Source organism: Gavialis gangeticus, unplaced genomic scaffold (genome assembly GCF_001723915.1).
Source record: "Gavialis gangeticus isolate Ggan-Ray unplaced genomic scaffold, GavGan_comp1, whole genome shotgun sequence".
NCBI lineage: Eukaryota > Metazoa > Chordata > Crocodylia > Gavialidae > Gavialis > Gavialis gangeticus.
In genome coordinates this window covers 17,308,310-17,325,708 of record NW_017728995.1, presented here as the reverse complement: position 1 = coordinate 17,325,708, position 17,399 = coordinate 17,308,310, and the positions used below count along the sequence as shown (strand labels likewise).

General features: G+C 39.0%; 1 protein-coding gene across 2 annotated transcripts in view; it reads left to right on the top strand.

Moving 5' to 3' along the window:
- The first annotated feature begins 13,534 nt into the window (after positions 1-13,534).
- The window catches only part of LRRC31 (leucine rich repeat containing 31), a 20,478-nt gene continuing 16,613 nt past the window's right edge, over positions 13,535-17,399 (top strand). For both annotated transcript variants that reach the window (XM_019503274.1, XM_019503273.1), the window contains exons 1-2: positions 13,535-13,931; positions 16,764-17,012. In XM_019503274.1, coding sequence (XP_019358819.1) covers positions 13,919-13,931; positions 16,764-17,012 — 262 coding nt within the window. In that variant the 5' untranslated portion in view covers positions 13,535-13,918. The remainder of the gene's footprint in view (positions 13,932-16,763; positions 17,013-17,399) is intronic.

Below are 17,399 nucleotides of genomic sequence, written 5' to 3'. Positions count from 1 at the left end.
CAAAATAAAGTCTCCAAGGTGGGGAGAGAGGAGCCACTAAATACCACAGACTGGCAAGCTCACAATAAACGATCATTTGAGTCATGTAGATTTTCTAACAGGAGATAAAACGTGATGATGATTTGTTTGGGTTTTTTTCCCTGCACATACTTCATAATTATTAATGAGCCTGTGTTTCACCACCATTGACACTGGCATCCTGTACATGGGCTTGTTTTTTAAAGCCTAAAGGTTATGAAAGGAATGCTATATTAGAGGGACCAGAGAACAAGGGTAGGGAGAGGAATTTTCCTCTTTTTATGTTTTTGACCTGTAAAGAAGATGTGAATAGGTTGGGTACTTTTTTACTTTGTCTGTTTTATGGTCTTGGAAATTCAGATCCATCCAAAGCAGGATGGCAAACTCCTGAACAATGAAAAAACTCAGCTGGGATTTGCAAAAGAACCAAAGGGAGTTGGGCTCACAAATTTCACTGAATGTCAATGAAATTTTGACATATAATTTAAAACCCTCTCACAATTGTAGACCTGGTGCAGATGACAACATTACTGGAGCCAAGAAAAATGAAGCTGTTGAAAAATGAAGGTACTTTTACCAGGTTACTTAAAATTTTATTTTATTTGTGTTATGCATTGCTTTGTTTAATATCTATTGAATTTCAATAACAGCAGTTTAAATAAAGAAAGCCCATGTGAAGCAATCAACACCATTCCCCCTCAGTTAGGATATTAGATATCATAATAAACATCCCTCAGACCTCCCAAAAGTCCTCCAAGGAAAGTATGGAAAACCACACTTGATATTTCATATAATAGGCAACCATCAGTCCTCTAGATCAGCGTCTCTCAAACTATCTGATGTGGCAGACCAGCAATTTTTTTTCCAGTGGGCCAGGGACCGGTGCCCGGTTCAGCCGGTGGCAGCAACTGCATGTAACAGCGCTACACAAATGCATGACCGGCTGTTTCTTTCTCTTTCGTCACCTTGCACGATATGACATCACCTGGAGTGTTGGAACGTTTGAACTGTGGTGCTATGACATATCGATGTTATGCTTCTGAAAATATATTTCTTTTTTTCCTGGCAACTCACTGCAGACCAGCGACCGGTGGCTTGCAGACCAACACTAGTCCACAGACCACCACTTTGAGAAGCACTGCTCTAGATCATGGTGTACGTGTAAGAGGTCTGGTCAGGTGCCTGATGAATCTGCTTTGACAGTCATACCAAGTCCTTTGACATGTACACTTAGGCAAGAGTATGGAGAAGTGGAAGCTGCCCAAGACCTACCACCCCCTCTTTAGACCATCGAGACAGAATCCAACAGCCAGACTAAGTCTAGATGTTCAATGCCTCAATGGTTATAGCTTCTGCCAGAGAGCAACAGATAAGAACTGCTGCTGACTGTTTAATGTGTCAGGAAGGGCACGCTTCTGTCAGGGTGATGTCCCATAGCCTTTCTTCAACCAAGGAGTACCCACAAAGCTGTGGGGGGCTAGGGTTTTGAGGCACCCTATACTCACCTTACTCCGGAGGTTGCAACACTGTGGTATTTTATAGAAGCTACCCACATTTCATATATTTTTAAGATAAAAAGCTAGTGTTTTTAAAACTTCTGGGTTTTCTTTATGGTCACAAAACTAATGGTTAAAAAATTCTTTAGAAGTCACCTTAAAATACATATAAGCCACAGTTATTTAAATACCAAAGTCAGAACACTGAATTTAACTTCATTTTATTCAGTGTAATTGCAACATGAGGTTTCAGACTTATGACCTGATCTACCAAAGTAGGAAGCAGCCTCATCATTCAATGGTCTCAACAAAAACTGGTGGGTCTCAGCTCAGCACTCTTGCAAAATTGGGCTCTTGCATAATTTGGGTCAATATTGTCTTAGGTCTTTTTCTAAGACTGTGACCAGAAGAAAGGAATTTTGCATGTTCTACAGTAGAGTGTGTTGTATGGACATGGAAAGAAGAACCCAATTTGAATTTCCAGGGGATTAAGAGAATTATTAACAGACAGACAAGAGACAGTTTGCTTGATTACAATTCCAAGGAAATTTCAGAGATTTAAAAATATTAGCTTTCCAGTGCAATGCAATATAGCCTTATTTGTACAAAATACAACCATAATGTATATGCTGGTGATCTACAAAATATTATCATTAGTGCCCATAAAATAACAAGAGGCTATACATTTAAGAGACATCTATTTCGAGCTAGATTAACGAAGTACATTTTCAAAGTACTTTTTTTTTAGTGCAATAGTCTTAATTAATCACATTTGTACATTTATTTGGAAAATTCCATAATGCATAAAGTGTATCAGCCATTAATTAGTGGCAATTAATGCCATTTTTTTTCTGTATTCTAAATAATAGAAATGAACATAAAGATTCCACTGTAATCATTTTATTCATGGAATAATAATTAATTTTCAGGACTATTTTATCAGCATTAGACAAGCTCATGCAAACTATTAAGGTAAAATTTCTACTGTATCTGAGATTGTCTAGGAAGCATGGTGACACTATTTTAGAAAGGTAATATCTAAGCAACAGGGAATCCTCTGGAAAAACAGGGCACATTCTTTGTAAAAAGGGGATTTTAAATTTTTTTTTAAGTGATCCATTTAATTTTGTTAAAGTCTTAAAGCTTTTACCCAAACAGGAAAAGACCATGTGCTTATGAGGATATTTCTAATAGAGAGCTGTGCCCAACCACACATAACTGATCACATATGTTGCCTGTATTGTACCATCCCTCCCTATTCAGATTGTTACCCTGTCTTACACTCTAATATCATGCTTTAAAAATGCCATAAAGCAGACTCTGTTTCCTTGAAGACTGTAGATCTAAGAATTCTTTATGGTGACATAAAAGTATTTCATATCACTATCTAAAAAATCATTCATCTCTTGACATTTTATAACTGTGACTTCATTACGATAGCATATTAAAACAAGTAGCATCTGCGTTTTTTATTTAATTAACTAACATATATACTTACACCTATTTTGAAGATCTTAGTTCTGAGATAGAGGAGGACACCACAAACATCCAAGAGTTTACATTTTCCTTTACAAGTTGCCTCAGTCACATGACTGGTAGCTTTTAAAATATATCAGGATTAACATGTCAAAAAACTATCTTAACTAATGCTAACTTGACTTTAAATACAAATTGAATTTATCTTGACGAGCCTTCATCCCTGCTTTATAGCCCAACCCACTCTGACATCACAAGTTCCTCTCCAATACCATCCTTTAACCAGGCTGTAAAAACATAATTACCAGAAGAGCACCACGATGATCTGATAAACCTATTTCACATTTAGCCAGCTAATCTGTTGTTAGCCTCTAAGATGCTTGGTATATTCACTTAAAATCTCACCATTCCCAAAAGAAATATAAGAGGAGGTTCAGAATTCCTCTAGCTGTTACCCACAATATGCATATTTCTATTAATTGTTAGAAAGAACACACTTCTGACATTTGGCAAATCCGTTACCCCAGAATTATATCTCCTACTGGATTGGGGAATCTAAAGGGCGAAAATCCTGTTAAGCATATTGTGAGCCTAACATAGGGATCAGATGGTTGTATTGCTCAAGCTGACAATTTACTCTTTAATTCTCCAGCCAGTGAGTTAACGCCTCTCAGACTGACTGCCTGGGGAAGGGCATATTTTAAAATGTCAGGAAACCATTGTTTCTTCTAAAGGTCATTTCCGCCAATAGGAAGCCTGTTTATGTTATATTTCTTAATCACCTGTTCACCTGCATTCATATCTGGGGAAGTGGTGAGAGAATCAAAATTAAACAACTGCTAAGAGTAAATGTTCCCCCTGCACCCTCCAAAAAGCTATCGCAACTAACCCATAGCAAAAAACTTAGTTGTTCTGATTAATCATTGCTGCTTGAGAGAAGTTTTCACCCAGAAATAGAGGATATTCCCTTGTAACATAATATATTGGTTTAGAAAACAAGTTACCTTTTCCTGGGAAATATGACATTGATTTTAGAATCTTCTTAGTGGTCACCATTGTATATGCATTCCCTGTTTCTGACATTATCATGGTTCTTGGAGTGCATCCTGTAGCTTCTTCGTACATGTGCATGCAAAGAAGAGTCCATAATTTTGAGGCAGTTTCCATTAAAAACTGTTTTAGGAACTGCCTTTTTTCCCATCAGGCATGAGCTGGTATAGAGAAAAATGTTCTTACTACAGTTGTTGAAAGGCATAGAACCCCTGGCAGTGCTTCTGACCACGTCCTGTTCTAGGTTCAGTAATAATTTTTAGCTGATTTTTCCAGCTTACCCAACCTTATACTTGCTTGCAAGAATCTTGCGATGAAATGGAATTTGTAGCAATAACCTTGAAAGATCTTTCTGAACCAGGGCTTTGGGCGCATCATGGATAGGGTCTCATATCAGGAAACACTTTAGAACCACTCAGGATTGTCACAAAATGAGCTGGGAAACACGAATCAGATTTCAAGGAAACAAAAGGAAAGTTTCACACAGAAGGACACAAAGGCTATCATGGACCAAAACAAAATCAGTAGCACAACAAGTAATTTTTGTGATTTTTTCTTTGATTTTTGTAATTTTTTTTCTTTGATTTTTACCTAGCAATAGGAGCCTGGAGGTAGGGTAGCAAATTGCAAGATGGTTTCTTGAGAGGAAGCAGGACTGTTGTATGCTTCAAGGAAGTGCAATCCTCTCCTGAAGGAGTTACTAATCATATCTATTGGAAATGGCTCTTATTGGTCTTGACTGGATTACACCAGCCTGAAGAACAGGCTCCTGAATCATCCAGTGGTCTGTCCATTTCTCTGCTTCTAGTACTACTCAGGTCAGTCATCTTCTCTTGGGAGGAAGGGGCAAGAACAAAAATAAAGGAAATGAGAGACCAAAATGTTGATTATGGAAGGGAGCAGATATTTGGAAGGGAATTTATGGTTATTGGAAACAAACATAATCAAGATGTAGACTTTGGAGGAACCTCTTAGGTCATGTCAATACTACCATTATTTACAAAGATAATTTGGAACATTAATTTATCACATTACAGGATATTTGAAGAGGACTATAAAAAATAGCAACCCTTGTAAGTATACATAATCTTAAAGCTGCCTTCAGATCCCAAGAAACCATTTTTCTGAGCTCATTACAAAAAGCAGGCAGGCACTAACACATTTTTCATATTCCTGCAAAACAAATTGCTGTCAGGGACAGTGCAACCATGAAAGAAACAATGTCTGATTCTAATTAATGGGCTGATTAATTGGGTGCCATTAGTCAGATATAAACAAGAAATTAAGTGTTCATTTAAGATGTGAAACCAGCTGCAAATACACAAGCAAGACAACTTAGATTTATCAGTGGTGGAAAAATTATTTGAGTCACAACATTCATCAGTTTAATTTGACAAAATCAATAGACATGACTGACAGAGCACAGCTGGTAATACATGACGGTGGTGTTCAAAAATGGAAATGCAAAGGAAAATATTGGGCAATGAAGGGGAAGTTATTACAAGTTCAAGAGGAAAATTGTTTACAAGAAAGTAATGATGGAACTGGTTTGAATAAACAGATGGCTCATCAGTTATAATTGGATCCAAACAGGCTTCATTGCACTCTGCAGAAGACACTAATTCTGTGCTTTTTCTGAATGGTCACTATCTAAGAAGCCTTCTGTGAAAGTCGTATGTTGAGTATTTGCCACTTAAAAAGTAAATTCAATACTTCTCTTACAAAGACTCAGTTCTGCAAGATGAGATGAGGTTGCTGGGGCAAGACAGAGTTTTGCAAAAGTCTTTCTGTCCTGTACCTGAGAAGATACCTGGGAAATGGAGGGAAATGAGTTTACCAACAAAGTGTGGTTGCTGGACTTTGCATCGCTGGCAGACATTGTTAGAAAGCTACATCAAGAGTTTCATGGCAACTAAAAGATCATTATACACATTCAATGAATTCTCTCAAAGTGAAGTTGGGTTGGTGGATAGATCCGATGGAAAGGCAACACAGTATCTTCCAAACTAGAAAAGCAGGCTTGGATTTCTTTTCTTGTAGAAGAAAATAAAAACTAGCATGATTACAATTCAAAGGCATTCCAAGCAGATGACACTCTTAAAAATATTTTCCATGTTTTACCCTACGTGCAAGGCTAAATCTTTAAGGGTTAAATTGTGCTCATCTTATGTTGACTAGTACCTCATACCTTGAAAAGTCCTCCTGAAGTCAATAGGACTATTTATCACTGATAAAGTATCAGTGTGGGTAAGACGGTCACCATCTAACAAGAAAGATTTAGTGCAGGAAGCACACAAAGATCATGCCTCACTTAACATCCTTGTGTATTACATATTTAAATCGATGGTGCTGCCCTGAATTTACGTCCAAGTAAGAGAAGAATGTCTGGGCCTTTGCATTCATTTAGTACCTAGCTGTATTTTTCTGGAGGGGCATACGAAAAGAACCAGTTCTAGAGAGAACAAATCTGAGCAGAGAAAAAATTTATATATTTAAATATTCAGGCTATCAGACAAAGACATGACAAGATATAATGGCTGGCAGTTGAATCTAGACAAATTCAGATGAGAAATATAGTACAAATTCTTAACAGTGGGTGATAAAAAACATTGATGCCCTGCTGTGATAGTGGCTCTCAAGGGAACTCTCAGGAAGATTGCATCTCTACATTGGCATCCAACTACCCTAAATGGGTTGAAATTATTAGTGAAAGCCTGTTGAACTTTCATAAATACATAGTGCACATTTTACACAATAAACAGTTCTGCAGTGAGGACTATATTAATTTGACAGATTACGAGTTGATGACACAATTATGTATTCTCAGTGGAAATCTGACTTGGTCTAATTAACAACCAAGAACTGGAACCACACAAAGAAAAGAGGAAAATTATACAAAAGGTTATGGAACTTGCAGGATTGATTTCAAATGCAAATATCATCAGGTGAAACCAGAATAGGCAGAAATATGGTTTATCCTGATTTCTTTTTCTTCCGTGATTTAAAACTGAGGCTACACAGATTCCTAATCCAAACATATAATTCAAATAAGATTGTGTTACAGCTCACTGAATCACACCACTAGAAATTATGGATATAAAATAATGGAAAAATGATGAATTAATACTTTCATTTTGTAAAAGACTTGCACTTACGCCCAGCTAAGTTTTCATAAAGCAAGTCTGATGGTTTTGATCAAGAGTACAGGGCAGGGTGTTGAAAAAGCAAATCATTTGGTAAAAATGTATTAGGATTTACAGGTGGATAAGAAATTAATAGAATGGGGACTCTAGAGTGCCTATGTTTTATATATGAGACTTCAATCTTTTCATTTTGCATAATATGCCTTTCTCTGAGAATTAAATATGCTTGTGAAGTACATTATATTGAATAGATTTGGGGCTTCCATTTAATAAAAAGCTATTGGGAAGAAGAGGTATTGTTATCTTGCGTGGTTTGGTCATTTTTCCCCTGTAAAATGCCTTTTAAAAAATTTCTTCTGGGTAGACGTCACAACTGATGCCTAGGTAAGCAGAAATCAGAAACAGTATATTAGTCAAAATGATCAGTACCTATTAAAATACACTTACTGGTTAACTCTTGAAACAAGAACTGGAAATACAGACCGTTTGACACTATTATGTGACTATCAACAGTGCTTTAGGACTGAACTGCTAATCACCATTATAAACACACTCACTCTAGCAGCACTTGTTCAGGCTGAACTGCTATAGAATTTCATAAGGGGGGTTCTGCTAAAGTGAGCAGACCTGTTATACCAGATGGTATGGTATGGAAGTAGCACTGATCCTTTGACTCTGTTGAATTCTAATAGGTTTCTAGTAATTAATATAGTTTGCAGGCCTTGTGTGAACTCAGAAGATTACCCATTCATGTAAATGATTAACTGAAAGGGGATTACTCCTGGCATAAGTTCAACTGGAAAAAAAAAATTCCAGTCCTGAAAAGCTGCTCTGACAAACCAGGGTATGATAATTCAGCAGGGATTGCTTCTTAAATCCATCTGTTTGACCCTGCAAATTTAAAATTAATTTCACATCAGAATATTAAGACTGCAAATGTGATGGTTAAAGGCACATCTCATATTAGCAATTTAGTTGTTCAGTTTTTATTCGTTTCTCCCCTTTTTTTGCAAACAAAACCCCTCCTTATAAGATGAAATGGAAATTTGCCAAAGGCCAATTAATTTTGAATATGTAAGATGAATGATGGCTTTAATAACCAGAGTTAGTTTTAGACCTGATCCTAGCAACCCAGATGTATTTGCAGCTCCTCTATGCATGTGCAATAATGAAGTGTTCTTTATATCTGCAATTAACTTTTGGGGATACCGAGGTAAAAACTTAACACAGTAACACTCTTCCTTCAGGCAAGCACTTCTGTGTCCTAACTGAGAGAGCCCGAAGGTCATGTCAAGGGTTGAAGAAAAGGTTAAACGTTGAAACATTAGCATCTTAAAACACCTTCTGAAGGAGTAAAGTATTGTGAAGAACAGCACCACAATTTCAAACCATACAAACCCTTCCAATCAGGAACATTTTTTAAATAAAACAATGATGTGTCAAAAAATAAGCTCCAGTCAGATGACACATATACACATGAGTAGTCTGTCTGTATTCCCTTGGATTACTCACATGTGCACATAATAGCTTGTGAAACTGGGTCTTTGTTTGCTGTGTTCTCTGAAAAACAATCAGTGTGTTATCAATTTTTGGATGAATATTAGAATAAGGAGTTCATTTTAAGACAGTGAAACCTGCTTTAAACAGGTGCCTAGAGAACCACTGGTAACGGATTGCCTGTTAGAAATAGCTGAAGATCAAATATTGTTTCATAATTAAACTTCAATCCTCATGAATGCACATTTGAAATCAGTGGCAATACACCAGACATTAATTTGATTTGGAGAGCTGTTAACTAGATATGTTTCCTAGTAATTGTAATGGATAGTTATTCAAGGGGCACTGTACTAATGGACATTATAGTAACAAAATCTGTTGCTTTGCAAAATGTGGTTCACAGAGTATTTCCACACAGTCAGTGGAACTGTTTGCATCTGTCCAGTTTCAAGTCAGCACTTCCTGCTGATTTGAATGCCACCCAGTCCAGAATTATTTTCCAGTGTTTCTTTACCAACTCTGCACAGCAGCTATGCATCATTCTTTGCCAGGAGTTTCCTTTGTATATGTAATAATCAGCATCAGATTACTACGTGACAAAGGGGTAGGAAACACAGGGCCTGTCTGCATGTGTATTTACACATATCTAAACTTAATGCATCTTTACTTAAGGCGTATTAAGGCAATTTGGGTGCGCGCCTACACATGTATGTGCTAATGTGCATGAAGGCACATAAGTGTGAATAGCTAAGTTGCATTAACGCACATGTAGATGCGCTAATGCACATTAACATGGTGGGTATCCATTGACGCACACCACGTTAATGTGCATGAGCCTATCTACACACGAGCTAATGTCACCTAGCTATTTGCTCCTAAATTTGATACCTGCTTTATGCAGGTATCAAATTAGGTTCATGTAGCCTTAAATCACCACTTTTAAGGCACATTAAGGGCGCACACATGTAGACACTCACCCTTAATGCACCTTACAAATGACAATTTTAGGCTAATCCCACTTAAAAGAGGCACATACAGACATGTCCACAGACTTGAACCAAACCAAAAGAAGGACCTAAAGAGATCAAAGCAAAGGAGACCTCAATCACATAAGAATCATACATGGAAGGGAAGTAAAACAGCAGAGATACAAATTAATGGAAGGGAAAAACAAGCAATCATATCAGTGGAAGTTTATCTTCTTCCAGTCTCCTTAATGGTGTCCTATCATATCATTAATGTAACCAAGGCTTAAAATTGTGGCAAACAAGGTATAAGGCCATTCTGGGGTGGGGAGGAGGAGGGTGATGAGTAAGAAAAGGCAACCATTTCTGATCTTGCACTGGTGACATTAGTGTGAGCTTTACTATTGACTGTAATGGATACCAGAATGTAGTTGGACCAGAAGGCTCTTGAATATCTTTCTGATTCTATGACTCTAAGCCACAGGAGAGGACCTCTACCTAGGGGGCCCACAGTAGAAAAGAAGGAAAGATTGTGTTATTAAATAGTCCACTCTGTATTCAGAATAACTATTTTAAAAAAATACTTGGTTATTAAATATATACATTTTGCATGGACTTTGGACTGAAAAACATCCCTTGAGTAACTCCATTAAAATAAATGCACTGGATCGATTTGGTCCACTCTAGGTTCTGTATTATTTTAGCTAGCTGTATTTTATATATGTAGACCCATGAAAAAAGTTAACAGAAGACTGCTGCATTAACTGGGTTTCATTAGAGGATACACCACTAAACTGAAGAGGAAATCCCCAAAATGATACTGAGTGATTAAGTACATAGAATATAGGATTTTAATGTTTGCAAATCCTTTTTTTCAAATAAACTTGTGGCACTAATCCTCTAATGGTATTATTCCTGTGGAATATATGACTGATTATAGAGTCACAGTGAGGCAAAATACAAAAACCCACATTAATCTCTCAACAGTGGACACTGCGTAGGAAGCAGCTTTAACTATTTTGTTCCAGAACCAGTTCTGTCCCTTCCTTCACTCCAGTTATCAAACTGGAGGAAGGACAGATTCAAATGTGTATTCACATGGGTATTCGAACAGTGATGTGGTCACAATTATCTCCCAAGTGTTATTATTTGGCTATGAAGACCAGCACTGCCCTGGGCAACATGGACAACCTACTGCAAAAAGAAGACATGCAAAGTTTCTCCTTTCTCAAGCAATAGCAGAGCCACTACTCAGATGGCAGATGGGCAGCTCCAAATGTTGTGGACTGCAGAATGTTATTTCAGGGCACAAACAGCACCACTCCAAAGAACTGTCAGTGTATTTGCCATTGCATTGCATCCACCATCCTGAGCTGCATAAGGATCACCCTGCTGCCTCTTCTTCCTGTAGGTAAAGACCGAGATTTATTAAGGGCAGAGGAAACCAGGTTACTGCCAAATCACATTTTCCTCCCTGTGAGATTATAAACTGCTGTCACAGCAGCACTAGCTTCCCTTCCTAATCAATGAATAGCCTCAAGCAGTGAAAAAAATTCTCAATGGGCAATGCAGCCCCTAAAGTGTTAGTGTCAAGGCATTACTGCCAGCTCTAACCTGAAGAGCTTTAATCAGCGCTTAAAGTGCTTAAGGAATTCCCCAGTTCTACAAGGCCCAGCTGAGCACAGATCCCATTCCCATTCATTGATGGAGCAGTGGGAGCGTCCAGATCCCACACTAACAGCAACTGAGCCACTTTTGCAAGAAAAGAGGAAACTTCTTTTTCATGTTTCACCCCAAATGTTGGGTGGCCATGCAGAAAACAGGAAAAGCAAGAGCACTGACAGGCAAGAAATGGATCCTACCTCAAAGGATAGGACCAATAGCCAGGAAAAAACATTGGACTCTGAGGTCATGGCAGCACTATAATTTCTGGTGCTGGATAATGCTAAAGAATGGTAAAGGTCAATAAAGGCTTACTTCATGCCTTGTAGTGGCTGGAAATAGAAAAGACCTATTAGATCACTGATTCTTAACCAGGATGCCATACACCCTGGGGTGCCATGAGAACTTTCTAAGGGTGACATGCAATATTAGCACTGCTGTGTGTGCAAACATGTATGCATAATTCACAAGATAACCCCAGAGATTTCAAATAGGCATCCATAGTGTCAAAAGCAGTTTGGTCTATCGTGGCCTTTCTGAGTTCTCTGCAACAGAAGAATTGCTTCATTATTTTTCCCTAGTCAAGAGATGAGTGAAAGCGAAGAACTGCCATTTTCTGAGGGATGCCTTGAGTCTAAAAGGGTTGATAACCATTGTATTAGACCATGCCATCCACCTCTGTGCCTGGGAAGAATTATTTATCGCAGCACATTTTCTAGGCTTTTCTACACTCTAATGCAAACATCCCATGTTACTGGGCTGCTACCGTTTTCATTGAGACAGTCTCACAGCCTAATACTGCTCACTGTCAGGAAGATTAGCCTGATACTCATTCCCAAGTTTTTACTGTCTTAATCTTAACTTGTTTGCTCTTAGATATATCCCCAAATATCACCTAAGATAATTCCTTGTTGTTTAAACCTTTAAAATATTTACAGACTAGGATTATTTTTGCTCATTTCCCTGTCTTTTACCTTAACTATTCAACTGCTTTTAAATGCATCCTTCCAGTAACACTGATCAATTTAATTGTTCTTTACTAAATGGTCTCCAGTTTGCCAGTATCTCTGTTGGGCTAGGGGGATTCTGGTGAATGTATGGTTTATTATCAGTGGATCTCTTGTTGTGATTATGGTATCCAGCAACTCAAGTTTCTTAATTTCTACCTACTACGATATATTGTGTAAATGGGTTTAATGGTCACATAATATGGCATCTTCATGGTCCCGAAGTGAAGATATTCTGTTTACTCTCATAATATATACCAGTAGTTAATACATGTAGTAGCAAAGTAAACTTCCAAATATCCACCTATCAGTAAGCCTCCCCCTTGCCCTGGAGGAATTATATCTCTAGATGACAGTAGTCCAGTCTCCATGAACCATACAGTCCTTAGCCCATCTGTGACTATCATTGCCTACAAGTAATGAATAAGGTAGTGTGTCTACATCTTTAGATTACTATGGAGTAATGTTATATTGTTTCACAGTTAAATATGGAGGTTCAGCAAACCTAACGCAGGCAAAACAGAACTCAGGTACCTTACCTCGACTACAGCGTACAGTTCTGGTCACTTCTGTTCAAAATGAATACGGACTGGAATCGGCACAGAGGAAAGCTGCTAGGATGTTCTGGGGAATAGAGTCTGTCTTATTAGAGGAGACGGAAAGAGCTTGGCTTGTCTAGCCTAGAGAAACAAAGTCAAAAAGGGAATATGACTGCCCTCTCTAACTACATCGGGGTAAGCAGCAGGGTTGGGAAAGAGCTATTTAAGGTCAAGTTCAATGTTGGCACAAAAATGAACATGAACTGACCATAAGTTTAGGTCAGAAATTAGAAGAAGGTTTTTAACAGTCTGAGGAGTGAGGTTCTGGAATAACCTCCCAGCAGGAGTAATGATGGAAAAAACCTGTCTAGTGTTATCATGGAGCAAGATGCATTTATGGTATAAATGGAATTATATGGTGCAGTGGATGGATCCAATATCTTACCTTCTTCTGTCCCTAAAATGAAAAAAGAGTGCTAGTTTCCTATAATCTCTCTCATGAAAACATTCCCTACTGAAGAATGACAATTATTTTAATGGCCTATCCTGCTCAGCAGGATTTCTGATGTGTGCGGAACTGGGAGAAGAGGCTGAGTGAACAAAGAGCTTTTTTTTTAGGTAGCCTTGTAACTTGATCTATGAACTGACTCAGCCCTTCTCACAACAACTGCTGCTAGCGACCTGTAGCAGGCAGAAGGCAGAGCATGACTTCCTGATTTTTTTCTTATTATTATTCCAAAAAAGAAATCTAGATCAAAATGGATAATTCCAAATCAGACCTAATAACATATTTAAAAGCCTGGTAAACAAAAAAGAAGAGTGTTATACACATCTCCTGGGACCTGATTCAATTATGAAGGCAGATCAGTAGAAGGAGCAGCCCAGCACACTACATTGAATCAATCATTCCTTCTGAGCAGCTGATTTCAAACTCTGTGAAAAGGAAAAAAAATGGGAAAAATCTGGTGCTGAAAGAAGAGAGAACTTCACTTCCAGAACACTTGGGTTGTTTTACCAAGTCATGAAAAATGTTTTAAAAGTTGTGACTGAGCCATTATTCCAAAAATGGAAAGGTCAGGTATGTTACCGTGTTTATAACAAAATCTTACAGTGCATGAAAGGTTGCAAGTATAACACAATTTCTTTAAATTTTGTGTTTGCATGAATGTGTGTGTGTCTAAAGTCAGGTAAGTTTTATATCGTTCTTGCATGCTGTTTTTGAGAGACATAATTATTAAGAGATTATTAAAAACTGGACCAAAACTTTGTAATCAATTAGTAATTTTTATTTACAAGGGTTCCTTTCTCACCTCTTAGGTTGTTGTGTCACTTCCCAATACAACAGAAGGACATGGCATCAAAAATATTTCATGTGTATAAAAATCATGTTTGCCAACAGCCTCTAACATTTTTCTTTAGATTAATTGCTGTCAAATGATATGAAATCTAAACTTGAGAAGCTCCTTATTTATGGTGTTATTTTGGCATTTTATTTTTCTTTTGAGAGAAGCACAGCTTATATCAAAGCTGAAATTAACTGGTAAAATCAACTGGACAGGCTTTTCTACCTTATCTAAATACAGAAAGAACTTTTCCATAGACTTCGCTAGGATCATCTTACCCAATCATAAAGCACCAGGATGACTAACTGTTTACAGACAGTCACTGGAATCTTGTGTTTAACCTAAATCAGTTAAATCCGATACTACATCCATTCCCCACTCTATCTCTTGGGGTCCTAAAGACTTCCATTGTAATAACTTATTAAAGTATAAGACATGGCAATTGCCCATAGAATAGCTAATGCAGTGATTCTCAACCAGGGTGCTGTGGCAGCCGAGGGTGCCACAAAATCCTTTGAAGGGTGGTGGGAGGTATGAGGATATAAGCAGAAGAACACAGGTTTAGGCTTGTCCTTGCCTGGCTTATTTCTCACCCTCTGTGCGAGGAGGCAAGCACTGTAATATATAAACTAGTTTTTGAAAATGGGTGCCATTCAATTCACAAAAGTTACGGAGGGTGCCTCGAGTCCGTGAGGTGTGCCTTGAGTCCAAAAAGATTGAGAATCACTGAGCTTGGGTATACTGGGGTATCAGAGATGCATGAGGCTTGAATGCTGAGGCCTGGCTACACTAGGTGGTAGGCAGGCCCATACCAAGGGCAAGGTACCAGGGTGGTCCCAAGGAATCTCAAAGGATTGTGCCCACAGTTCCTTAGAGTGGAGAACCTATGCTATGCAGCACTTTGGTTATGAGGAAGTTCTTTTGTATACGTGAGAAAACAAATGAACCAGTTCCCCCACTCCTGTTCTCCACCGTTTGCTCTGTACCACTTGCATCCCAGCACCCTGGGATCATTATAGGAGGAGAGTGAAGCTTTGTGGGTACTTCTTGGTAATACACCCCTGACAGCTTCCCTGCTGATTCTGTTAGCAGAACCCTTTAGCCGTTTCAGGATGACAGGCAGGCTTGGGAACCTCTTTCTCCTACCTGGACCCCAGTAATATAAATAGAGTATGTGGTATTTCTCAGACATTAATTTGCTGACTAAACAAATGTTACTATGCTCCTGTTCATAATTACAGACAATGGCTCCTTTCCTTTATCCTCATAGAGCCCTGAAGAAGCTTGGGACATCTGTATGTGCCCTGGGTTCTACAACTGAGATTCAGCTCATTGCAAGGCAATGAGGGGTTTTAGTCCCTGATTATGGCCAAAAGTTTATCTGAGACTTATTATCTGGGCTAAGTATAGAAAGTCAAAAAGCCTGAGGCTAAATCAATTCAATCTTTGCAGGTTAGTCTGATCTCTGTAGATTGAACCAATAAGCAAATGAAGAGACATTCATTTTTGATTCCAGAAATGCAGCCACATGCCTGCAGTGGCTCAGGCCAGAAGCCAGAGGGCTCTAGAGCATGACTGCTTGGCTGGAGCAGATAGCCACAGTTAGTCCACCTATTCTGCAAGGGTGGGGTTTCAGAGGGAGGTGCAAAGCATTCTGGGATGCTGGGGGACTGTGAGTTAACTTGAAGCTGGAGGGGATCTGGGATAGAAGTTGAATAAACCAAGTTAACCTAAATCAGTTAAATCTGATACTACATCCATTCAGGTTCATCTTAATCTGTTTTTGGCCATGTTGAAAGCGGTCTTTGTGCACTGAACTTCTGTTGTGTTGCAGACTTGAGCCAGTTTCTGATCACTTATATCAGTTCATGTGTAGCTTCTGTCCTAAGCCTTGGAGATTTAGCTATGTATCATTGCACTATTAAGAGCGTTGCTATAGGGCTAATTTCCCCAAATATCAGCTTATTACTGTTGTTTAGAGCTGTGAGATCTAGTTTGTTTTCCATATGATTGCAGCCTGGCTGAGGTGAATGGGAACTTGTCTGCACGTACTGAATTCACTGTGTCTGAGGAGTGGATGACAGCTTGGGAAGGAGCATCCTTGTGCTCTCTAGCACAGGCATGCTCTTTGTTCCCTGAGTGCTGAGCCAGTCCAGGACACAAATTAGAGAATACTGTGGTTCCTCCTTTCCCTAAGAACTCCAGGGAACAGAGATGTCTTAGCCTGCTTCTTCCCTCCAGCTAGGCCCCCCTTAACTGGATTCAGCAAAAGGGTTATGTAGGTTACCAGTGGAGCAGCCTAATGTGTCACCTCCCCGGCTGGGAGTCAGTGTCATTTGGTCCAACAGGGCAAAACACTGAGCATTGCCAGAATTAAGCACCTGCATCTCTCTTTGGAGTGGGGAGGGATATTGCTGATATCAGAATTTGTTCCAGTGAGTACTGCAGCATTGATCCTGACATATAGAAAATGGTTGGAAATTAGCTAAGCAATTTCTGATTGTATTTATTAATTTGATGTGGTGGGGATAAAGTAATTCTGTCTGTGTTTCCCAACCTCATGAAAGAAACTTCACAGGATCCTCAGAATGGGTATGAAGAAGACCTCCTGAAGAGATCCCCATTTCACTTGTTTATGACCCAGATCCAAAGGATAAAATCCTCTGTGGGAAAGGGCAAGCATCAGCATTCCTCTGTCATTCAGTTCTTCAGGGATTTAGATCCAGGAGGCAAAAGCAAAGGAGAAACTGAAAGAGAAGAAATAGACCTCTCTAGACCAGACAATCAGAATGAGAAACCAGCTCTTCCTGCATCAGGTAACACTGATACCTCAGTACTGGGTGTACTAGAAATACATTGATGAATTGGTGCTTGGCTTTAGTGCTAGCCAGAATCCTGGGATTTGCTGGAAGTGGTTTATTGTTTGTGCTGCAAGGTAGATCCACTTTTACTCTCTTCACAGATTGGAATGAATAAATAAGCTAAGGGTGTGAAGTCAAGACCAACCAAGACAGTGGCGACATGTAGGAAGTGTATGGGGGTGCATGTGCACCCCCTGAGAGTGCCGGTGCACACCTTGTCAGGCTGCGCTCCCCACTCAGGCAACCGGAAGGGGGGGGGGGCAGGCAGGAGCACTGGTACCCCCTTGCGAGCACCGGCTGGGGATCTTGGAGTCATTATTGATTCCAAGATGAACACGGGCC